We start from the raw sequence: 25,567 nt of genomic DNA, 5'->3' as shown, positions 1-25,567 counted from the left end.
CCTCCTAAAATTGAAAAACTTCTATATCTAAATTTTAAAAGTTATTGGATAAAATTAACATCAGGTTGAATATATAAGAAAAACATTGTGGGCTTGAAAACAAGTTGAATGGAAGCATCTAGTCTGAAGCACAGAAAAAAATTACTAGGGAAAAAAAAAAAAAAGCCACCATGGCCTCTTGGGACAGTATCAAGCAGTCAACACACATGTAATTCGAGTACTGGAAAGAGAAGAGTGAGACCAGTGCAGAAAAACATATATGATGGACTGAAAGAATAAACCACAATAGGCACATCAGATCAAACTGCTGAAAACCAAAACCAAAAAATTCTTAAAAGCAGCCAGAGAAAAGGGGCATATTGTATACAAGGGAACAAAAGTAAGAATGAAAACTAACAATGTCACAAAGAATAGAAGGGGATTTAAATGGAATTATAATCAGTGAGGGATATGCACCCCTAATTTTTTACATGGTAATACCTGAGCGAACCCAGGCTTCTGACCCCTGAGCAATCTCTCTTAACCACTGTGCAATGCTGCTGCTTGTCTAGTGAACATTTTTGCCACTATTTGATTACTCACAAAGTTGCAATAATGACAATAATGTACAGCATCATTATCATTTTAATCAAATCATGATTGGACTGAGAAATCCATGAGAGTCCAAAGGCCTGTCCTAATCATTTCTAAACTGCCAGAGTTAGGTCCTGCCACATAATCTGCTGTGCCTTGTGGCTTGTGACCCTGCTAACTGGCCACAGCTGACTGTACTATGGATCTATGCTTTAGCTAAGGACAGCCATCATTTAGTGGACAAAAGCGAGGCCAGAATAACCCAGTAATCTGTGCCCAGTCATGGGACTCTCCTTTGGATTATAACTGGTAGAATCAATCAGACCTCTTTCAGAGACAGTAGAAGTAGCAGAGAGACAAATGTGCAGAGAGATGCTGGAAAATACATGAATAAGAGTATGCATATTGTGACTACATAGCAATGGACATTCATTTCAAGATGAAGACACAACCCGGCCATCCACGCTGCTGTGTTCACTACATCACTAAGATCCATTTTTTCAGCTTTCCAAGAAGCCGTGCCTCTGATGAGACAGTCACTTTATTGTCCTCTGTATTCTTAAAATAAGCCTCCAGCATTTAAGATAAAGTGACTTCGTTCCTTGCAACCTCAAGGAGGCTGTCCAAAGTTATCTAAAAAAAAATAATAATAAAATCCAGACCTGCAATATACAGCACATTAAATCAAACAGTTCAGGCATAAAAAATACCTCATAGAAAGAGGTTATACAGCCAGAGGTACCGGCATTAACTTTCATACAGGGAATTTTTTAAATGTGCTATGAAAATTACTACATAGTTGTTCAAAAGGTAGATGAAAATGTGAAGTTAAGCACCCCCAGAATCCTCTCAATGCCATTTAAAAAGTAAGCATTCTTCCAACTATAATTTAATTCAAGAATCAAAGATAAATTGGGAAGGCATTAATAATTCTGCATATTTTCCTAGGCTCTTTATGTCAAAGCAAAAGTAATTTTCAGCTCATAAAGTTCATTTTTAAAGATACCTCAATTAAAGATATTTTATCTATATATGTGTGAATCTTTTTGTTATTATTAAAATAGGCTGCTAAGAAGAACATATATAACTAATTCAACTTGAAAAGGGAAACCAGGTGCTCCTTAAGTTGTCACTTGAGCCATAAGAGCTTTGTCTCATATCAATCTGAGGATGTGTGTAAATGTGCAACCTTTTAATTATTATGACTTAAGAAAATCACCTCAAAAAACACATTAAGCACTAAAAATCACTCTGGTTTCCCTGTATTCCAAGTACATTTTAAAAGCTTATACTTTCCAGCAGTAATTATTTTGAAGTTTAACATTCATATCTTTACATTTTCAAAGTATTATGCAGTTTTTAATATTTTTGACAAGTCAGTAAAATACTTCTGTATGATTTTGAACTTATAGCTGAGAAAAGAATTTAAACAAAAATAAAATTTTTTAAGGATACACAATAAATTAGTGGCAGAACTAGGATACAAATTTTTGACCTCTTAGTTTCTAAGTGAGAAAATTACAAGTATTTGAACCATTTAGATAAATGCACTTTTAATGTATTTCCCTACCACTGTTCTGGAAATCCCTGGAGATGACAGTGTCTTTGCCTAAAATTGGTTCCTTATCCCTCCTTTGGGAGAAAATCCCTTGCAGATAGTACAACTATGTTTACTTCAGGGAGCACACACTTTAACTGGGTGTTGTAGAGATTGGGAGTGTTTCCCCACACTCAGTATATTCCCTCACAGTTAAGAAACCTTCGAAGCATTAAGAGGAAGGGGTTATAAACCCAGATAGGATCTGAGGTGTGCCTCCCACAACATAAACCCATAACAGCACCAGAAAAGAAAACGAAGACAACACACAGGATTTCTCATTCAGAACCACATATTTCCAGGGTAGTTTCCTTGTGAAGAAATAAATTACAATACTTTAATTTCAAAGTGAAAATATTCCCCTGGTAATCATCCATACAAGCTCCATTTCTTTATGGTCTCACTTCTTTTATTCATGGTTTGTTCGTTTTTTTAGATTCTTCAAGTAAACCTGGCATATAACATTAAAACTGCTTTAATTCCAATCCTCTACTGTGAATAATACTTTCATATATTAAGACTTCTGAAAGTGGTATGATTTTAAAATACAACTTGGGTTTATGAACACTGCCACAATGTATCTTCCCTTACAAAACATTTAGTAAATATTTAATATTAAAATCATGTACTTATGATGTGGTACAGTTATAATTAGGTTGGAAATACAAATAACCTACTTGAATAGGTAACTATTATTTGTACCTCACATTTTAATTCTGAAAACCTACTGTTAAACACAAGTATCTTCTATTTGAACTCTTTTCAATTAAGTTCCAATTTCACATTTAAAGCAAATCTATCAAGTGATTCATACTCTATCTTCACAACATATTCATGAAAAACTTGCTATCAGCTCAAGCACTGCAGTCTGTCAGAAACCAATAACAACTCACATCTGCTTAGTACAATTTCATTACTTTTATCTATCTTTCTAGATTTTCTGCTGTTAAAATTCAGGCTATATTCAATTGACAATAATTACAAAGATTGACAACCAGTGTAATGGAGGTGTGGAGAGTCCCCTGCAAATAAATACTGTTAGTAGGAATGTAAACTTGCAGTCTTTTTTTTTTGGTGTTCAATTTGGCAATAATTATCAAAAATTTTAAATTATGCACAAATACTTTTTGACAAGCAAATTCATGTGTATACTTATCTAACAGAAATATCAACATAAGTGAGCCAAGATATACACACAAAGGTCAATGTAGCATTGTTTAAAATAGCGAAAAGTGAAATGAACCTACCTGTGTAGAAAAGATATAACATAGCAGGCCTGAGACTGCTACCCTTAGAAAGCCTTGCTGGCAAGGTCGGCCCATGGCTAGCATCTGGGAACTTGGCTGGTAAACAGTGCCCTACACTGATATAAAGCTTTCCCTGAGTACCCAAACCTGGATATATGAAGCCATCACTGAACTGACGCACTACAGTATATAACCCAGAGCCACTCAGCACCAAGACTCAACTGGTTATAAAAAAATACTTTATTGTTTAAGCCATTTTGAAATGGGACATTAGTGCTTGCAGTCAAAAGTATCTCTCTGGATTTCCATTTCTGTAGGCTTATATAAAATGACACTGAAATTACAAGCCAGAGCCCTGTATTTGTATCCCCAGATGCATCACTTACTAATTTTGTGAATGTGGGCAAGCCACTTTCCATCGGAGGTAGTTTCTCCATTATACAAGTGAAACGATACCTTGTACTTTATAAACACTGTTATGAAAAAAATAGAAGGCAAACCACTATATTCTGTACAATGTTTGTAAACTTTAATGATCAGACAAGTCCTAACAAATAACCTGGTATATAAGTAGCCAATAATGGACCCATACCTCCGATACCTCCGAGTGCCCCAAACCTGGAATATTTAAATCCCAGAAGCTCTGCCCATCCACATTATGAAAACTGTCCCATCTATTACCAGAAACATCTGAAGTCAGTCATGGGAAACAGTTTTGTTTAGTGGCTAGTGTGATAACATAGATTTTAATACATTAAAGTTTTATTTGGGTTAGCATTAGTATTTTGTTTTGAAAAGATTATAGATATCACATGTTGTCTGTCACTCCCAGGACATTTACAGAATTCCTGAATATACACTGCTGGAAAACAACATGGAGTAGATTCAACTGTAAGACAGGCTGAGCCAACCACATGATATAGAGATGGTCTGCTATCGGTAGCAATTCAAATAAGATGGCTCAGGCAATCTCCACTTAAATGTCTCAAATGAGAAATTAACAGGCACATTCAGGAAGCGACAGAACTTTTTTCAGAGTACCAACTATTCTGTACCATAGTCACATTCTGGAATTTACATTACCATTCTTAAAGGTTTTATTAGAAATAATGAGTATTTAAATGTTGTACTCAGTGTATTTACTAATTATAATATACAGATATATGGACAGATGTATACATATACATACACATACATGTGTACATGTAAATGTTAGGCTGAAGGAAGCTTTACAACAAGCACCAAAGAATATTTAACTGGTTGCAGAGGCAGAAACTGAGCTTCCTAAATTATCAATCACATAAGTTACTAACCATGTAAGTTTCATATATTAAAAAATAAAGTAAGATAAAAATTTTAATGTACTTAACCATACAACATATAAAATAGTTAACATACATCATAAACAAATCCATTACCAGATCGCAGATACAAAACAATTAGCCATTCATATGTAATAAACATTAATATTTCAAGGAAAAAGATTTTAAATACAATAGTTACTATTACCAAAACTATACTAACATAGTATAATATCACAAAAAGTTGTAGGAAATATTAATAATTTGCAAATAACAGGATTATTTCTATTACATTCTAAATCCAAATTTTATCTCCCTTTATGCACATTTCATAAAAGAAAATGTTAAAATTAAATTTCAGAATAAATTCTTATTCTAATTTTTTGTACTTTAATCCTAGAACTATGTTAAAGTATTTCCATTTCAAAGGAATAACCTATGGTTTCTCAGAAGAATTATTTTTAATACTGGCAGTCTTACTGTATTTCAATACACAAAATACAAATCTTTTCTTCTGTCAGAAAGTTCAAAATTAAGAACTCTACACCAAGCTCTTTGTTCTGTGTTTTCTTTTCTTCTTGGGTGCAGTGAACTCTAAAGACATAAAATTAAGAAGTCTGTCAGATCCAAAAAAATTATACTTAACTGATGACATACATTAAACTACATGGATGTTTAATTGATATTAAACAAGAATGCCATCACAGCAAAGCTCCAATAAAGAATCTTAAACCTGATATATACATGATTTTTTCTTCAAAATGATACTGTAGTTGAAGACTTACTAATGTAGACCCTAGTCATCCTAAATCATAGTTAATAATAAGCTACTCTGAAATTGCTTCATATGAGTATACTCTCCTTATAATGAGCACGGACCCATATGCAAGATCTGAAAGGTATCTAGGCCAGTGCCAAGAGAGATAAAGTGCCTAAGACTTCAATTTCATTGCAATTAAACCTGAAAATGTAATCCAAAACACTAGTACCATACATCTTTTCGGCTACCACAGCAGATGTCAGAGCCAACACGCAAATAAGTGTCCACCTAGAAATAAGCTGTGAACCTAATAGTTACTGGTCATTAAACACAAAGAAAATCATAGGAGATACAAAAACACGAAATTATGAAAGATGTGAAGAAATATTCTCCAATTAAAACAAAATAATGACAGGAAAAGGAATGAGAAAAGACAAAGAAAAAAATGAAAAAGAAAACAGGTTCCCAGAAGAAAGGCGCAGCCAGGAAAGAGAGCAGCAGGCCACAAGGACAAACTGCCCAGGGGAAAGCAGGTCACAGGTCTGAAAGAGACCTCTGTAAAAAGACAAAACTGATAAAATGCCTAATGTGTCTGAATTTACGAAGAAAAGATTTATACAACTGAGTAAGTGTTTGGGGACAAATCAGAGATAAATACACAGAAAAAATAAGTTAATAAGGCAAAAAAAAAGTTATTAAATCTCTAGGAAAAACAATGAATGCACAGATTAAGAAAGAATCATAGTCTATTACACAGCCCTACTGCCAATAATGTTTTGTAAATGCTGAATAACCAATACAAATAAAATGGAGAGGGTGGGGCTGGGAAGCATATATGTGTTTGGGGTGGGAGGTGAAGAATATAAGAGAACTAAATCCTTGCCTTCCTCAGTGAGAAGTCAATGGATAATCCAGAGAACTTAAGTATTAAGAAATGACGATACAAACACATTATTTAGAGACACAGAGGTAAAGACCACAATAATTAGTAAAGAGTTAAAAGTGATTATCTCTGGGGAGTAAGAAATGGGAATCGGAGTCATAAGACTGTGGTTCCTTATAATGAGCATTATAAAATTATTTGAATTGTTAGATTATGTGCTTATGTAATTATGATTTAATGAAAATCAAATTTTTAGAAATCACAAGCTGATAGATTTTGGAATAGGACTTGCCAACTAGCCATAAAGATGTATGATTAATAGTTCAAACACAGTAAAAGCCAGAAAGTAAGACTGGGAAGAAAGTACAGCCTGAAACTCACCATGAGATTGTGAAGACTGTTTTATGCTGACCACAGAAGCAAACCACAAAAGCATTCAGATTTCTGAAGGAATAAATACTCCCTTTTACTTGTTTATTCCTCGTCATCTATATGCTTCATAGCACCCTGTTTCTCTTTACTATAATGTACTAGCTTGTTATCCTCCCAAACTAAACTGTAAAGTCCTTGGGGACACAGACTGATATGATTCATTCAACAAATATTTACTTGGGTCCACTATGGCTGGTCACTTGTGCTCAGATCTATAATCATTGTGATTAAAATAAAATGATTGTTAAATTCTTGTGTTATATATCTTTATATCCCTGTATCCGAGTGCTTGAAACACAATAGACACTCAGTAAATGCTTGCTGGATGAATACAGAGCCCAAAGGGAAAAAAATCAACAGGCATTATTATTAATACACATCATATTCATTATCACTGATGAATTATCAATTGCTACTTTTAAGTGTCTTAACAGTATGATTAATACTAATCTCCAATGTGCCAAAGATAAAAACATCACAAGAACATACAGCCATTCATCATGCCTTTAATACTCTATGAGCATAGCTTCCCTTCAGTAGTTTAACAAAATTTGATCTGTACCTGATTCACTACAGCTTTTGTTCTCCTCATCTTCTTCTGTAATTACAGGCATACTCAGACTTAAACATTTATCTTCCTTATGTATATTCTGCATATCATCTGGAAATAGAAAAAAATGATTTTATATGAAAACAAAGAATGTTACTCTTTCAGAAAAAAATTTACACAAATAATGTCATTCTTATAACAAAAATTATGTTTAAATTAAAAGCCAAAATTGTAATGGTAAACAAATATGCATTTTAAAATACGTATCTTTTTTAAGTATTAATATATTTCTATCTACGCTTTGAAAATAATCTCTAATTCTTCCATTAAAGTAAAGAAAATGGAAAAAGGAAGAAACAAAATTAGCCAAACATAGATTTCTTATCCAACCTTTATCACACAACACAGGTTATATCTGCTGACATTAGGGAATAATTATGTGTGTTACTTCAACTTTATCAGTTAATCTTAAATGTAATTTTAAAGTTAACAGCTTTGTTTTTGAATGAAGACACACTTTCTTTTATCGCCACACATGCTCTGCAAGATATATTTCCCTAGTCAAAATCTGCCACTGACTTTGTATTTTCCAAAACATTGAAAGTTTTCTCCATCAACCTTCGGTATTGATTAAATCCATTGTCATTATCAGGTCTCATTTAACACATACGTTCTATGCCCTAACAGCAACCCCCGCCCCAGAGTCATTCTTTATTCCTCTTGCTGCCTTATTCTTCTCCACAACATTTTTAGCACCTCGTATATCATAATTTGTTTCATTATAGTCTGCCTCTTCCCACTAGATAAGCTTCATAAGGATAGATTTTGGTTTAAAATGATGTACTCCAGCACTTAGAAAAGTGCCTGGCATATAGTAGGGCCTCACTAAATATTAAATGATTAGATGTGGATTTGACTACTTTATAATATAATACTTCACACAGTATATATGTTAATAAGTGCCTGTCAGCAGAAGAGGCAAATTAAATGAAAATGAGTTTAAGCTTTCTGCTCTGAACACATGTATGCTGGAATCTTAATGGTGTACAGATTTTATGAAGAGACTGTTTTAAGACGGATTGAGTAAACTGTGGCAAAAAGCTTCCATTTTAAACACAATTCAAACTTAACAAAATAATAGCAACTTCTCTTTAAGTCATCAAAATAGAATTTCACCTTTACTTGCAAGTCCTACATATTAACTACAATAATTTTTACATGATTTTTAAGATAATCTTTTAGAAAATCTTACCATATCTAATCATGTTTTTTTAGACTTTGAACCGATAGAATTTTTCAGTTGTTCACGAAATTATAATCAGTATGATCTATCCAAAATTATTATTATTCACAATCTTTTAGCCATGTCCATTATAATTTTTCTACTTATAAAAAGTGTAATTATATGTCCATCCATATCAATTATAGTGTTTTTTTATCCACATTTACAACCTAACAGAATTTATCCAACAATGTCAAGGGAAGGATTTTTGAGTTAAAAAAGTGGCCACTGAGAAACAAACCTTCATCTAGTCATATGATGATTAACTACGTTTTAGAGATCTAGTACTTCTACATTAAATGAATAGGCTTAAAAAAGAAAAAGCAATGTTCTCCAAAAACTCTTTAAAATACAATGCTTCATCCCCTAATCATGCAGCCAGGAACCAAGGATGTTTATCTCAAAGTCCACATATTAAATACAGCTCATGAACTTTAGCCATGGGTATGTTCCTCAGAACCCAATTTACATTATCCGGAACCTAATTACATTTCTTTTACAGAAAACTGAAATGAATGGCCAATCAGTTTTTTAAACATTGCAGTTAAGAAGCAGCGAAAGGGCAAAAAAAAATTGCTACAAGCCTGCACACCGAGAACAGAAAGAAGACACGTATCATAACAAATGTGACAGAAAAACTATTTTTAAAAATAAGACCTAAGAGCTGACACAAAAACTGCAGCATGGAGACATAAGTATAAACCGCTCCAAACACATAAGACATGTCTTGATTGGATTGTTATATTATAAAACCCAGTAAAATAACATGCTCATGAGGATAACCCTGAGTCTTAGAGAGAAAATTAAATTATATTCAGGATATACTGTTCTAGAAAATAGGAGAGCATAAAAAACATTTTAGTATTTTTCTAATTATAAAAATTATAAATGCACATTATAGAAGACAAGAAACATAAAGAATATGTTTTAAAAAGATAATCAACCAGAATAATTAAACTTTTAAAAAGCAAATTTTGATATTTAAATCCTTAACCTCAGTTAGTCACAAAACTAATTCCCCAGAGGATGTCAGGTATAGTTTTACTATGCTCAAAGCTAATTGTGTGAGATGCAATTATAAGAGACTTTTGCTTAATCTCAAAATAAATGATTACTAGAGAGGCAGCTACACTTTATAAAACTTACTTAAGGGCCTATCTAATTTAAGCTCCAGATCCACATTTCTAATTACCTGACAGACAGCAAGTATAGCCGTTAAAAGATTCATGCTTGGATTCATACAGACGGTCATTCAAGTCTCAACTCTATTTATTACCTAGGTGACCTCCAACATGTGAAAAAAGTTTGGTCGCTAATAAGTGTTACATAAATAATAATTGTTATCATCTTCACCATCATATCATCATTACTATTACTGACATCCTTCCAGAAATATGCATTGTATTCAATGAATGGTGAACAGGTATATCCAAACACTGAACACCTACTTATGTGCTAGATAGTTATTATAGGAATTGGACTTGGAAAGGCAGATTGGGGCAAATTGTGCCCCCCCACCCCCACAAAAGTTTCATGCTGTGATCCTTATTTCTATTAAAAGCATCAACATTCCCCCAGTTACTTAAGCATTAAGTGTCCTTGTCTCATCCCTCTCCATTAGCCTGTATATTTAGTTACCTGTAGATATACATGGCTCTCATATTTGTCAGTCTGCTTGTCTAATTCCTACAATCACCTGGGCAGATACCCATTACTTCTACACAGACTTTTACTTAGTAGTCCTGTTTTTAGTTTGTTCCCACCTACCTACCACACTACTCCTAAATTGATTTTCTTCAAAGAAAACTGGTCATACCATCTTCTTGCTCAGAAGTCTCAGATGACGCTTCCTCTTCCTACCAAATTAAGTCAAAATTTCTTGGTTCCACATTAGATACATCCTTTATACTCCAGGCAAAATGGACCTCTCCCTCTAGACTTTCAACTACTTTGCCCATTTTCATGCCAATCCTTCTACTTGTCTTAGCCTACGGAATGGTTTTATTAAAATTTTTGGATTTTTCCTAATCACTAAATATATTATCACATAAAATTCAAACATTATAGAAATTTATGGACTTAGACATTTCTTATGGTCCCATCCCTTAGAAATAACAACTGTTAATATGCTTCTAGATTTCTTCAATGGCATATATTGTGTTCATGCATACATATATTTTTATTAACAGAAATGAAATCATATTTGTTTTTAAGAAGACATTCTCACCAAGCAATGTATCAATATATTTTGGTCATGTTTCATGTCAATATATATGTAACTTTCCCCAGCTTTTTAATAACTGTAAAAAATTCCTTTGTATGGACTACCAATAATTTTATGTACTCAATTTTTAATGTTGTTTATGTCCTGTGTGTTTCTGTCACTTGCAAAGGATAAATTACTAAAAATTAAATTGCTAAGTTAAAAGGCAGTACATTAAAAATTTTGAGAGATGATTCTAAATTGATCTCTAAACAGGATGTGCCAATTTATACTCCTATTTCAATTCAGATTTTATCTCCTCACACTTTCATCATAAATGGGTATTCAGTTATCTTTAATCTTTGCCAATTTAACAAATTATATTAAAATCATGATTTAATTTACATTTCTTTGCTTATTAATGAAGTTAAATATCTCTTCATATGAACATTGACTGTCTGTACTTTGTAAAGTGCCTGTTGGTGTCCTAAGCCCATTTTTCTACTGGGTGGTGGCTCTTTTACTAATTTATACGATTTCTCCTAAAATTAGAAATTTTAACATTATCATATATGTGCTGCAAATAGTTTCACAACACCTTTTGCTTTTTATGGACCATAAGGCACCTCTTTTTGAAAAAACTAGGAAATCAAAAATACCTTTCCACCTTAAGGAAGTGAACTTTTAATTAAAAAGAAATTGTGAAGTTAAGTACCTGGATCTTGATTGAGAAATAGAATAACGAATTACTTCTGCTTCAGAGTACTTAAAATATCTTCTAAGCTAAAAAGCTGGTGAGCTGGAATAGTTACGACTGAAGATCCGAATTCAGATCACATTTTATTATACTTTCTTTTTCATGGGTTAAATCTTCCCTAACATGTCTATGTAAATTCAGTAACAAATCTTGGATGTGTTAAAGAACTTGTCCTTAAGTTAATTTCAGACTTCATGAAAATGTTTTATTAACTACATTAATAAAATATGCTAGTGAAAAGAGTAATATTTCATAAATAATATCTGTTAAAACATTTAAGATGAAACAGAACTTTCATTTCATTTCTTTCCTGTCTTATACTTGCTCCTCCTCTGTTCCTCAACCACATAAAAACAAAAACAACCTGTTTTTCAAGTGTTTAAGAAAGCGTCTTGGCTTACCTCTCTGCTGCTCTTGTACAAAGTAAGGTTAACTATTAATAAAAAAAAGTTTGTGCACATTTCTAAACCTAACTATCTTTGATACCTTAGGAAAAAAACATTTTAATCTATCAGAAGTTATTTTTTTAAGTATAATCAAACTAATGAATCTTCTCATAACCTTTGGTTTGGTTTTGGTAACTGAACTATTAATAATATATAACAAAATTCACCATTTTTAATGTGCAGACTTAGCAGTTTGAACAAGTGCATAGTTATGCAATCACCACAGCAATCAAAATACAGAAAATTTTCATCATGCCAAAAATTTCCCTTGTGCTCTTTTGCAGTCAACACCTTCTTCCACCCCCAGTTCCCAGGAACTAATGATCAGTTTTCTGTCTCTATAGATTTGCCTTTCCAGAATGTCTTCTAAGTGGAATCATACAGTATGTAGCCTTTTGTGTCTGGCTTCTTTCATTTACTGCTATGCATATGAAATTCATCCATGTCATTACAATGCTTCAGTAGTCCTTTATTGCTGAGTAGTATTCTACTGTATGATTATACTAGTTTGTTTATCCAATGGCCAGTTGAAGATCTTTAAGCTGTTTGCAACTTTTCACAATTATGAATAAAATAAAACTACTATAAACTTTTATGTATAAATTAATGTGTGAATATACATTTTCATATCTCTTGAGTAAATATCAAAGAGAAAGGCTGCTAGTAAATACAGTGAGTGTATAATTAACTATTAGGAATTGCCAGTTTTCCAAAGTGACTGCACCATTCTGGATTCCCACCAGAAATGTATGAAGGTTCCAACTGTTCTACATCCTCACCAGCTTTTGTTATATCCAATTTTTTTGTGTTTTTTGGTTTTTGTTAACATTCTGACAGGGAAGAGTAGAACGTCATTGTGATTTTAATTTGCATTTCCCTAATAACTAAAGATGCTGAGCTTCTTTCATGTGTTTGCCATCCACATATTTTCTCTGAAGTGTCTGTTCAAATCTTTTACCAACCCATTTTTATTTTTATTTTTTTATGCCTATAGCACCTAGTATTCCTAGGTGGTCTCCCATCCAAGTACTAACCAGCCCAACCCTGCTTAGCTTCCCAACCCATTTTTAAATAGAGTTGTTTATTTACTAAGTTTTGAAGTTCTTTATATACTCTGGATAAAGATATTAGGTTTGTATCTTCCATGTTTTTACTCCAGTCTGTGGCTTGTTTTTTCATTTTCTTAACAGTGTCTTCCAAAAAATTTTAATTCTGAGAAAGTCCAATTTACCAATATTTTTTTCTTTTATGGTTTGTGTTTTCTGTCATATATAAAAAAACTTTGCCCAAACCAAGATCACATTTTCTATGTTTTCTTCTATAAGTTTTATAATTTTAGGTTTTATATTTAGGTCTATGATCCATTTTGAATTAATTTTTGTATATGCAAGGTATGAGTCGAGGATCTGTTTTTTGCATATGGATATAAAAATGTATCAGTACCATTTATTGAAGACTATCCTTTTTCCTCATTGAATTGCCTTTGCACCTTTGTAGAATACAAAGTTAAGCATACATATATGGCTCTATTTCTAGATTCTCTACTCTTTTCCATTGATTTCTGCGTCTATCTTTTGGCAGATAGCACATTGTCATGATTTCTAAAGATTTATAGTAATTTTTCAAAACTGTTTTGGCCTCTAGTTTTTTTGAATTTTCAAATATATTTAAGAATTGGCTTGTTAATTGATACATAATAACCTTCTAGAGATTTTTTTATTGGTATTGCATTTAATGTACAGAACAATTTGGGAGTAGTTGACATCTTAACAATATTGGATTTTCTAATCCATGAAGACCATATCTCCATTTATTTTTTTTATTCCTTTCGTCGTTTTGTAGTTTTCAGCATACAGATCCTGTACATTATTTTGTTACCTATAAAGTATTTTTGCTTTTGGTTTTACTGTACTTTCTCTAAAATATTTCTAATTATTCATTGTTAATATAGTTCAGAAATACTAACCCTGAACCTTATGACCATGCTAAACTCAGTTCTGGTAGCTATAATGTAGCTTCTGTGTAAAAATTAATTTCATTTGCAAACTCACAGTATTATTTCTTCTTTTTCAATCTAAACATCTATTATTCCCTTTTTTTGTCTTATCACTGGCTAAGACTTTTAATATGATGTATAATAGAAGCAATGAGAGCAGACATCCTTCCCTTGTTCCCAATTTTAGGGAGAAAGTATTATTTCACCATTAAGTATGATGTTAGCTGCAGTTTTTCATTTTTTATCATGAATAAATGCTAAATTTTGTCAAATATTTTGTCTACATATATTGAAATTATATAGGTTTTCTTCCTTATTCTGCTAATATGGTGAATAATAAATAATTTTATATTCCTGGGATAAACCATAGTTTGTCCTAATACATTGCCCCTTTAATATATTGTTGGAATCAAGTTACTAATATTTTGTAAGGATTTTCAGATTTATGTTTATGAGGGATACCAGTCTTTAGTTTTCCTTTCCTATAAGGTCAATAAGCTGAGAAATGTTCCTTCTGGGGTTTTCTGAAAGAATGGGATTGATACTATTCCTTTCTTAAACATTTTCTAGAATTCCCAGTGAAGCCATCTGGGAATTTAATTTCTTCAGTAAACACAGAAGTACTCATATTTTTTTTATTCCTTCTTGTATTGGTTTTAGAAATTTATATAATTTGGGATTTTTTCAGTAATACCCATAAGTGAAATTCGCCTAACAGTTTTCTTCACAATATCTGCTACCTTTGTAAAAAGAACTAAAAATTCTCCTTTAGAAGAATTTCTTGATTATCCTTAACAAATGTGGTATCTCCTCCTCTGAATTCTCCGTGTACTTCAAGCAACAGAACTTAATCATATGTGGACCATATTAAAGGCATTTAACTTCAATCTCCTTCCACTGCCTCAATATAGGGGGAAAAAAAATTAAAAGACGGTAATATATCTTCATATACTGCTGCAGTAGCTAGGAGTGTGTTTTATATTAGGCATTAAATATTTACTAATGTTTCTAATACCTTTTTTCTCCCCTTGGGTCTGCTAATCAGATTTCAACTTTATGTATGGTGAATATATATTATTTGTGTAAATTTAAAAATTTAAACTATTGAAATATATAGTCATTTTTTAAGAACCAAATACCAAAGTTAATTTTATAGATACACTATTTCAAAAGAAGGTACAGTTTAATTAGTGCAGCTTGAGGGAAATATGGTTTATAGCATGCTATTATCATACTCACCTTATTCTACACGTGTTTGTTTCACACATGAAAATTACTAATAAAATATGCCCTGGAAAATTCTAGATTGATTCTATAAGTATCTAGCTATATCACTTTGGGAGAAGTTATTTAATCTACATGGGCCTAAATTTCATCATCTATGAAACAATAAATTTGATGATTCCTAGAGTTCCTCTCAGCAGTAAAATTCTAAATATCTAAGATAATTTACTTTTAATCTCACAAGGTTCTCAAACAAGTATCTAATCCCTTTTAATAATGAAAAAAAAGCAAGGGGACATTGTAAATAAGACCTATTCACATTTGTTGAGTCTCAAAAAGACTCTAAAAAGTTACCTCTTTTTCTGGAAGACATCTTCCTTCCTGCCGATTTCAATACTTCTTTGTTTCTTTTCTTCCTAGTTGCTTTGATTTGTCCTTGACCAGATGCAGAATCAGAATCAGAAGAGTCAAGTTTGACTTGACGATGCCTTCTTGACTTGGATGCCTTAAAAGTTAGAAATCCAATTAACCACAATGAATCACAAAATGAATGCAACTGACAAAGATGAAACAATCAAAGATGAGGAAAGATTTGCAGAATTACTGTCATAAAGTACTTTACCATTATACTAGCTTGCTTAATATCTGTTGCATGTATATACTCTTACCTCTACAAAGGAAAAGTTTCCTGCAGTTGTCATCATCATCTGCTCAAACTGGGTTAAAATGTGGTTGTTGTGGTTGCACGATTGGGAAATGGAGGTGTAAAGGACAAGTACTGTTTTTTACTGAGTAATAACCTTTTCTTCCTTCTAATATTTTATTTTCCTTAGTTACTACCACATGTTTCGAGTGAAACTACTTTATGCCTGGCTCCAGGTCTGGCCATGTGACACTGATCTAGTCAAAATGAGTTTCACATCCCAATGGCCACCGTGATTTGTTCAGGAGTGGGCAGATGATCTGTATTGTAGCTAATATAACTCAATTTTAGAATTCTGTTTAACTATTAGGAAGGAAAATTCTCCATTTCCACTGAACCTATAGCTGGGAACACGCAAGGCTAGAGCTGTCATGAATAGCATTTGAAGAAAGTGAAAGAAACATAAAAGGCAGAAATGGAGGGAGAATCCAAGGACTTTTTAGTTACATCAGTCAATGAATTCCCTTATTTGCTTAAGCAGAGTCCTAACTAACACAGGAGTTTTCAGTTAACGTCACATATGCAGTGCAGGTAGGTATTAACAATTGTTTAAAGGCTACCATGTACCGTATGTTAATTGTACCTCAATAAAGGAGAAAAACCACAACTATGCAATTACACACACATATAACAATTTATGGGAGTTATAATTTAATTGTTTAATGATTTTTAAAAAATTATTTCATAATGTCTTAAGACATACATTAAACATCAATTACCACTATGTAATACAGAAACAGTTCTGGTTTAAAAGAATTTGGAATAATTAATTTATTGTTCTTGGGGCTGACATTCAACAATATTTTGTACATAATTAACTGTGATACAGCAACTATATAACACTTAACTAACCTATAGTCTCTTTTAATTTTTTTATTTATTCTCTTATATCTCTACAACCAGAAAATGATAGTAATTTCTCACAGAATAAAGACATTCTTGGATTCATGAAGAAAATCCAGGATAAAATATGGGATTAATCACATAAATTTATCAGTGTTCCCTCCTGAAACCCACTAAAATAAGAGTAAAGGAACAAAAATGATCTCACAAAACATCACAAAACACAGATAATAAGAAACAAAGCTGCTATAAAAAAAGATAATAAAATTTGAAAGTGGGAAAGTGAGCGATACCTGACAACAGAAAGAAGAAACCTGAAATCTTATTGACTATATTGAGGAAGTTACTATAACACAAGCTGATCCAAGGAGATCAGGAAATGGAGTCATCAGAAATGAGCTAAAAAAAATGGGTAGACAGGTTGAAAATCTACAAAGTAAATAGTATCTCATTTCCCAGGCTTAAAAGTAAAGAACTGATCCCCGCCCCCCATATAAAAAAAAGGAGGTTTGCTCCCTGGAGAGGCTAAACTAGAGAAACTTTAGGCTTGAGGAAACTGGTATAGCTAAGGAAGGGCATAGAGCCTCTTACTGAAAATAGTTTAAGTGAAACCTGCAGAAGGAATAGCAAGCCTCTCAGCTGATTCTCTAGGTAGGCTCCCCAGACATTGGCAGCTTATTTACCACCGTCTTCCCCCAGACAGGGAATGGAAGATTGCTATCTGGTAAAAATGACTAGATCCAAGAAAAAGAAATATAGAGGTTAAAAAGCTACTCTTAAATATGATCTGAGGCTCTTCAAACATTTTAAAAAAGCCACCAAAATAAAAGACAGAAATCAAAATAAATAAAAATAAGAATTCGGGGATGGGGAGGGGAGGGGAGGGGAGGAAACTTCAAAAAACTATCATTAACATCCTCAAAGAGATAAGATAATGCATCCCGGGTAGGGTGGGGGTAAGATGAAGAATACATCTTTTTAACTAAAAAGATTGAGAGAAGACAAAAATCTTAGTAATAAAAACATGTCAGCAGAAATAACTTAATGGTTCAGAAGATAAAATTTAAGAAATCTCCCTAAAAATAGAGATTGAAAACAGAAAAGAAAAATAAGAAAATAAAAGTTCAAGAAAAGCAAAAGAGCAAAAATGCAGTAAAGAATACTATCAAAGAAACAATACCAAAAATTTCTCAGAACTGAAGGCTATCAGACCAAAAAAATGCCCACCATGAGAGTCAAGAACAATGATGGGAAAAAGACCAACACCAGATTACATTATCATGAAATTTCAAGACTCCAGGGATAAAGAGAAAATCCTAAAACCTTTCACGACCAGGAATACGAAAGCTAGAAGACAATAAAGAACAATGGCATAAAAAACTGGCATCAAAATGCCAGGTAAATACCAGAAGACATAACTAAAAGAGAAAATGTTGAAGACCGTTGTCTCTTGAGATTAGAAATCTAAGGGTGGGAAGTGGTAGAGCAGAAGATTATATAAGCTATGTAGCATTGTCAGACTTTTAAAACTATGTACATGTATCACTTTGATGGAAAATAAAAATGTAATTTAAAAAGCATCCAGTCAACTGCTAAATTATCTTACTAAAGAAATAACTTACCTGAGCAATAACTGAAAAGGCCTTTGATTTTATTTTCGCTAATGATTCTGCCCTTTCGCATCTCTGGAAGTAAAAAAAAAAAAAAAAAAAAAAAAAATAGTGGGAAGGGCAAGTAAGTTAAAAAACACATAAAGAATTAAATGAAATCATTTAAAACCGAATAGGAAATAGGATTTGAGATAGAAGGTAGGGTAAAAGGAACTAACATTTATTGGACATATATTGAGTAAAGACACAAACATACACCACATTCTCATAGCAGGTGCCATGATACCATCCTCGCAGCTATTAACTGTTTTCATTAAGGATTTAAAAGGATAAGAACAAAAGCCTTGGTGATCAGGCCATTCCCTGCTCATCTGCCTATGCCCAAAGATGGCTCTTTGTCTCATCCACTGAGACAGATGAAAACTCTGGAGGCAGGAAGCAGACTGGTTGAAAGTGTGACAGGAAGTGAGAAGAGAAATTTTACAAGAGCCTTGTTCTGCCCCTATAAAGACTCAGGACACTGTCCACCATCATCCTTCTCTACCCCTACTGAAAATTGTTAACATCCTCACTCACAGTCTATATCTGATGTGGTCTTTCACAAAATTTCCAGTAAAGAACTGACTAGCTCTTCAAAGAATCCATGTTTCATAATTTTCTAAGATACTTATTATAACACTGACCAAGAATTATGTTTAGTATATGGAATCACAGCCACACATAAAATAAAAAGAAGCTAATCAAACTACTGCCTTGTAAGCAATTCTATAGTGAATTTTTCTGACCTCTGATTCTTGTGAATTTCCTTCTCTCTTTTCTTCTCCATCTTTAGCTTTTGATTTTGAGGGATTCTAAAAGAGCAAAAAAATTTATACATACACATTAACAGTTCAAATTAACTAAAATTAATTGCAAATCAATTTCAGAACAATGAGAATCATTTCCTTTTTATTACTGAAAAACTAAAAGATTGTTTCCTGTTATTGCAGCAGGGTTCACCACCTGACAAGATTATGTTCAAGTTTCAGAAAAGTTCTAAAATTAATCAATAAAATGCCCAAATCTTCCTAACTAATGAAGGATAACATGCACTTTTTGTGATAGTTAAGAAAATTGGTTTATTCTTCTTTACTTCAGGTTTTCAGACATCTTGGTAATGCTCATTAAAGACAGTTTATTTATTAAAAGAGAGTATTATAATAGATTTTTACATTAAATCTCTAGGTCATTTGTGGCAATTAAAGTATTCTAAACATTCTAAAATGTGTTATCTCATTAAAATAAATGTGAGTAAAGGAAGCAAAGTATTTCCTTCTTCCCAAGACTGTCATCTCCTCATCACTTTCTTATATATTTTTTCTAAAATTAAGTTTGAGCCAGCTCCCTTTATATAATGGAAAGCCAAAAAGTGGCAATGTATCTTTCTGAAAAACAACATGTAAGATAATAATACCTATCTAGCATTTGAGAAAACACTAATACATTATCTCACATATAGTAGTAAGTAATCAGAAATTGCTTATTTTTACTTTTTAGTAAGTATTTACTAAAATAAGATGAAACAGTGGTTTCAAAGGTAAATTTAGAAAGGCTGGCCTTTAGGTTTCCAGAGTAAAATAGTTCTCCAGCTGAAAAGGTTAATGTGGAATACAGATAGCTCTAGCCTCGGTATTTGGATCAGAAAACTGAACTGAAGATTTGTGATGAGATCTGTAAGTGGATAAACCAAGGCCGGTAGAGCATGTGGTAAACAGAGAGGCAGACCCCCTATTGCAATGAGAGAGGCCACCACTCAGGTCTAGAACCTGCTGCCCTGCAGCAAAGTGGAAACGGTGCTACTAAAACTCTGATTTTTAAGAGAAGTTGGGATGTCTAGAATTGTACAAGTCTACAAGTATTTAAATGTTAGTAATTAACTCAAATTTTTAAAACAATGTTAGGATCAATGTTGTACTAAACAAAGCACATCTGTGTGCAGAATTTGGCCCAAAGACTGCCAATCTGTGGTATACTAAGATGGCTTATTCCTCTATATATGTATATATAACATTATTTAATTATATATTATATCATTGTTATTAATTATAATTTCATAATTACATATATAATTATACATAACATCTGTTTGTAAGGTTAAATAACATCACATAGCTAATAAGTGGTAAAGAAAAGTAAATATATAGGAATGTCGCTATACAGGAATGCAGCTCCTCAGCTAGGCTGACTCTCAACATTATCAACCACATCTAGCTGTTACTATATAATGCAAATGCAAAGGTGAAGTATCAAATGAACAGTCACATACCTTCCTGTCTCTGTGCCACTGCTGATGCTCTAAAACTATGTTCTTAATATTGTCAAAAAAATCATCCTTTATCAAGCTGAGGGCTTTGTCTGGATTGGATTTATCAGCTGAAATTACATGTTTCATGTTCTGATAATGATCATGAACATTCAGCATTTCCTAAAGGTGAAAAGATGTCTTTTATTTCAATTTCATAGGAGAAACTTAAAGGCAAAAGCAACACAAAATAAAATGACATTCTAAAGTGACCGAGTTAATAAGGAATAATATGCTACAATATATTAAAAATAATATAATCATGCAAACAAAATAGTATAACCTTATTAATGAAGACACTGCTTTCCAGGGAAATAGATTCATTGACTTCTACTCAACAAACATTAAATAACGGGCAAAGACTAGTTAACATAGGACTGCATTCTAGAATATAACAAAAATTATTTGTGGTATGACAGATCATTAAAAATCACTAATGATAACTAAGATCACTTTTTTATTTCATATTGTTACATCAAGGCTGTTTACATAGTTATGCTCAGCTGGAAATTCCTATATAAGGACTCTCATCCAATTCTCTGCAGAGATGTGCTGACTTTCACAAATCTCAAAACCTATGTTCCTGTCCCCATGAGCTTCATCATTACTTCAGTGTTAAGATTCAGGACTAAAAGAAATAAAGGAGGATTTATGACACTAGTTGAGGCATCATTTATTAATTATGCCTTCCTCCCCCAGAAACCTCCTAATAGGCAAGTCTATGGGGTAAGAAGAAAGACAGGACATTATAGGCAGACTTAAGAAATAAGGAAAAAAACATTCTATGATTGGTTAAAATCATTATAATAATTTGCCGTATCCAGTAGATGAAGGATAATCACAATATATAGTTAACAATAAAACAATTTTTTTTTAATTTCAAGAGAGTAAAAGCAAATTTACCTCTAATACATCAGAAGTGATAAGTTTCATTACACGATCATTTGGGTCCTTAAATTCTTCCGTAACTTCAGCTCGCTGAATTTTTTTCTTCATTCTATATGACAGCTATATAATAATGAATGTCTTTTAAAGTGGATGTTTTTAAGTACAGAAATAAGTAAGACAGCAGTAAAAACTGTCTATCAGTAAACATGGGTGAAACAAAAACAGCTCTAAGTCTATATTTATTAAATGATCTATTTTTCAAAGACTATTAGACTTTTGAAACAACCCTTAAGATGCCATGACACATGCTTATAAATCCAGATAAGATTCGAGAAGCTCCATAATTTGCCAGCTGATGGCAGAACCAGAATTAGAACCCCGTGCTCTTTTAATCTAGTGTCTCAACAGTCATAAGATCAAAGAAATATCATATTTTATTAGTGGAAGCTTCAACTTTTCACTGACTGACATTAAAATTCCTCGGTCCTCTTTCAGTAGTACCCTTCTTGATGTCTGAGTAAAGAAATGAGCAAATGCAGATGCTGAATTTAATTCCCTCTTCTAAATATATGCTTAACAGATGGCATCCAGAAACACATGAAATTTAAAAAACAGAGACTGGATTTTTGTTTGCAACAAGAAGTAATCGGAAAGCATATTCTCCTATTTTAAGAAGCCTTTCTATAAGTATTGGAAACTATATAATAGTCTTTCCACTCTATGTAGACTGAGGTATTTCATGGACAATGAAGCATAATTTCTCATTATGAAAAAAACAATCTGAGTAACATACCAATTTGGGCATTGCTGTAAAGTGGAATGCTCTGTCTAGTCGTAGCTTCCTAAAAATGTAAGCTGCATCAAAATGTTGTGCATTTATCAAATCTTGTTGAAATTTTAAAACTTCGTCCCAATCCTTCAAGGCAACTCTAATCTGCAAAGAAGAGGAGCAAAACAGTTGTTAGTAAATGCAAATCTTCTTTCACAAATGTATTATAATTTTGAAACACTGGCATTTCTATTTAAATCAGCTTGTTGTAAAATTTTGTACCTCTTTCATATTTTTGATAGGGGATAACAACACACCAAATATTACCTTTTGTTTTGGTTGACATAGTTGAGTGTTATATAATCCGTATAGCAGATACAAAGCACCAACTCTGATCTGGAAGGTGTATGGAGGTAAAAAATATCGCCAAGCCAAAGCTAAAGCTTCTTTTGTAAATGTGTTCTTTTCTAAATTTCTCATTCTACCACTAGAAAACAAAGAGAAAATATATTATGACTTTAAGTAAATGAGTAATGAACAAAAATTAGAAGTGGTGCATTCTAGCTGCTACTAGAAACAAATGAGCATTCCACATCTGATTGCTTCCTGATTCAAACACAAAGACCTAATGTTCTGCTGTGTTTCTTCTGTGTTTATGAGGCATAAGCATACACTAGGTAAACATGACACTTCTTCATAAAGCATCAACTTGACTTGCTGAATTGATAAGCAGAAAGAAAAGGGTTACAAATTATTCCTGGTTAAGAATTTAAAATATTTAATAGATTAAAATAACCATGGTTATGTTACAGAATAAAATACAAAAGTTACATGCATTTTAATATATAATGGATATTTTCCCCAATACTCTCAGGGATTCACACTAAAACTCATTTGTCTTTAGGACACTCAGATAAAAAAAATTTAGAGACCACAATACAATATCACCCATCCCATCCTTCCACTTCCGCAGGGCAAAGCTCACCAAAGTAAAGAAGGAGCAGGGTAGGAATGCAGATTCCACTATACTCTCAAAGCCTGGGCTCTTCAAATAATAAATACAGTAAAAGAATGCAAAATACTTAGTATAGCACAGGCAACCAAAGCAATTTCTAAAGAAAATCCACCACTCCTCAAGTGGTCTCTACTTTTTTTTCTCATTTTAGGTTTTCTTCATTAGCTTAAAATTGAGGTAACCTCAACACTTTTCTCCTTTTGAGTTCAAGGAAAAATTACTTTACTTCCTTAAACCTCAATTTCTTCACCTATAAGACATCTATTATACCTAGTTTTCAGAGTTGTTCTATGAAATACATTAAGATATAAATGCATTACATTTAAGAGCCATTAAAAAAATAATTTCTCTCCTTTCGTTAATCTACAACAAATATCTCTTCATCCTCCATCCTCCGCAATGCGCAAACTACATCGGTAATTATTTTACATAGACAGAGAGAAAAAAAGAGAACTTTTATAATTTTATTCATTAAACAAAGTTTTAATCACAAGAACTCATTCATTCAATCAATTATTTAGCCTTTTCAATATTATATGTATTATACTAATGGATAACAGATTCAGAATAACTGTCTTCTAAATATATGAAGAGCTCTGTCTACTGGAGGGAAAATTAAAAAGCAATAATAATAATAATAATACACATTTACTGAGTACTTACGGTGCACTTAACACATATTAACTCATTTAATACTCAGAATTACAATATGAAATATTATCATTGTTCCTATTTTACAGATAAGGAAGCTCAAGCATGGTAACTTACGAAAAGTCAGTTAGTAGACTCTGATTTACATTCAGGAAGCTGGGTTCCATAATCTGTGCTCTTAACCTTTTGAACTACACGCTTACAGTAAAATGTGCTAAATCAAGAGATAAAATAAGCAGAGTGCTACAGGAAAAAAAGAGCAAAACACCTGCTTAGTCTAGAAGGGAAAAAGAAGATTTCACTGAGGAATTGTCATATGAGCTTAAACCTGAGTGCAGAATAAGGTGGCCAGGCAAAGGGAGTTGGGAGAAAGCTCCAGGCTGAGGAAACTCCTGTAGAGGGCCACAGACAGGTGCTGGAGCAAGAAAGTGAGTGCATGGAAGGGATTAATAGATGAAGCTGCAGAGATGGGCAGAGGCCAGTCATGGAGGGTCTTGCCAGCCATGTCAGAGAATTTGACTTGTATCCTAAAGGCAATGGAAACCACTAAAGCGTGGTTAGCAGGGGAGTGACATAATCAAATTTGCACTTTAGAAAGACAATTCTGTTGTAGAATGAATTCGATCTTGCAGGATTTTGTCTTTGCTTAGGTGTTTGTTTTGAAATATGGGGTTCGAAGAGTACAAGCCTGGAGGACGGCAAATGATGGTGACCTGGGTCAGGATGGATCAGTGGAGATGGAGAAGGAAGTTCAGAAGAGCAGGCAGGCAAAAATACATATTCGGGAAAAGGCCGCAAAAAAATGCAACCAAAGCCAATGAAATCGCCCCCAGAAAAGCGCAGAGCCTGAGCACTGGAGAAGGCCCAGGAGAGAAGAGATGGCGTTCCAAGATTGAGGCTTTTCTCAGCCTTTCCCAGGTGCTGCGATGTGGGAGGTTAGGGGAGACGCAGTGTGGAGAGGTGAGAGTAGCGGACGACAAACACCCACCAGAAGATAGTCCCGAACTTCATGTTCCTCCAGAGCTCTGTGAAGTCCTCAAAGCGCACGCTGTCCGTCTCCTGGAAGCGGCTGAGCAGTGCCTCGCAGTCTGTCTGCAGGCCTGGAGGGGTCCCCATGACTGCAAAGCCCGCATACACCGCAAGCGGTCAAGTCCCCGGCGGTCGCCGAGGAAACCTGGCCCGGATGCCCCACCTCCTACGATGTGACGCACACGCGCTCCGTGACGTGATATCCGGCCCCTTTAGCTCCGCCTCCTACTGGATTCGCGCTAGTGGTCAGGATGCTTAGTGCGCGTGCGTGGACACATGATGTTATTACAAGTTCCTTTCTCCTTTACCTAGAGGATAAAGATAAGCCCTTTTAATTTCATTGAAGAGGTTTATATCTCAAGTGTCCTGTGAGTCCAAGAAGGGTTTTAGGTCTACATTAGGCTAAACTGGCTTTATCCTTCCCATCACTGCCCTTTGAAATGACCTTAGAGTGACGGAAGTCAACT

The 25,567-nt window shown here is 33.3% G+C and overlaps 1 protein-coding gene across 1 annotated transcript; it reads right to left on the bottom strand.

The window, feature by feature from the left end:
- Positions 1-3,639: 3,639 nt before the first annotated feature.
- Positions 3,640-25,274, bottom strand: SNAPC1 (small nuclear RNA activating complex polypeptide 1). The gene is made up of 10 exons (XM_039864473.1): positions 25,060-25,274; positions 22,733-22,892; positions 22,430-22,570; positions 21,652-21,756; positions 20,713-20,871; positions 19,193-19,258; positions 18,420-18,482; positions 15,606-15,756; positions 7,356-7,454; positions 3,640-5,312 (listed from the first exon to the last, which is right to left on the bottom strand). Exons 1-10 carry the CDS (start codon positions 25,185-25,187, stop codon positions 5,260-5,262), a joined length of 1,125 nt encoding a protein of 374 aa, XP_039720407.1. The 5' UTR covers positions 25,188-25,274; the 3' UTR covers positions 3,640-5,259.
- Positions 25,275-25,567: the final 293 nt, after the last annotated feature.

The sequence above is a fragment of the Pteropus medius genome, unplaced genomic scaffold (genome assembly GCF_902729225.1).
Source record: "Pteropus medius unplaced genomic scaffold, Ma_sr-lr_union100, whole genome shotgun sequence".
Lineage (NCBI taxonomy): Eukaryota > Metazoa > Chordata > Mammalia > Chiroptera > Pteropodidae > Pteropus > Pteropus medius.
The sequence above is the reverse complement of the archived record's forward strand: the minus strand, read 5'-3'. Positions and strand labels throughout refer to the sequence as shown.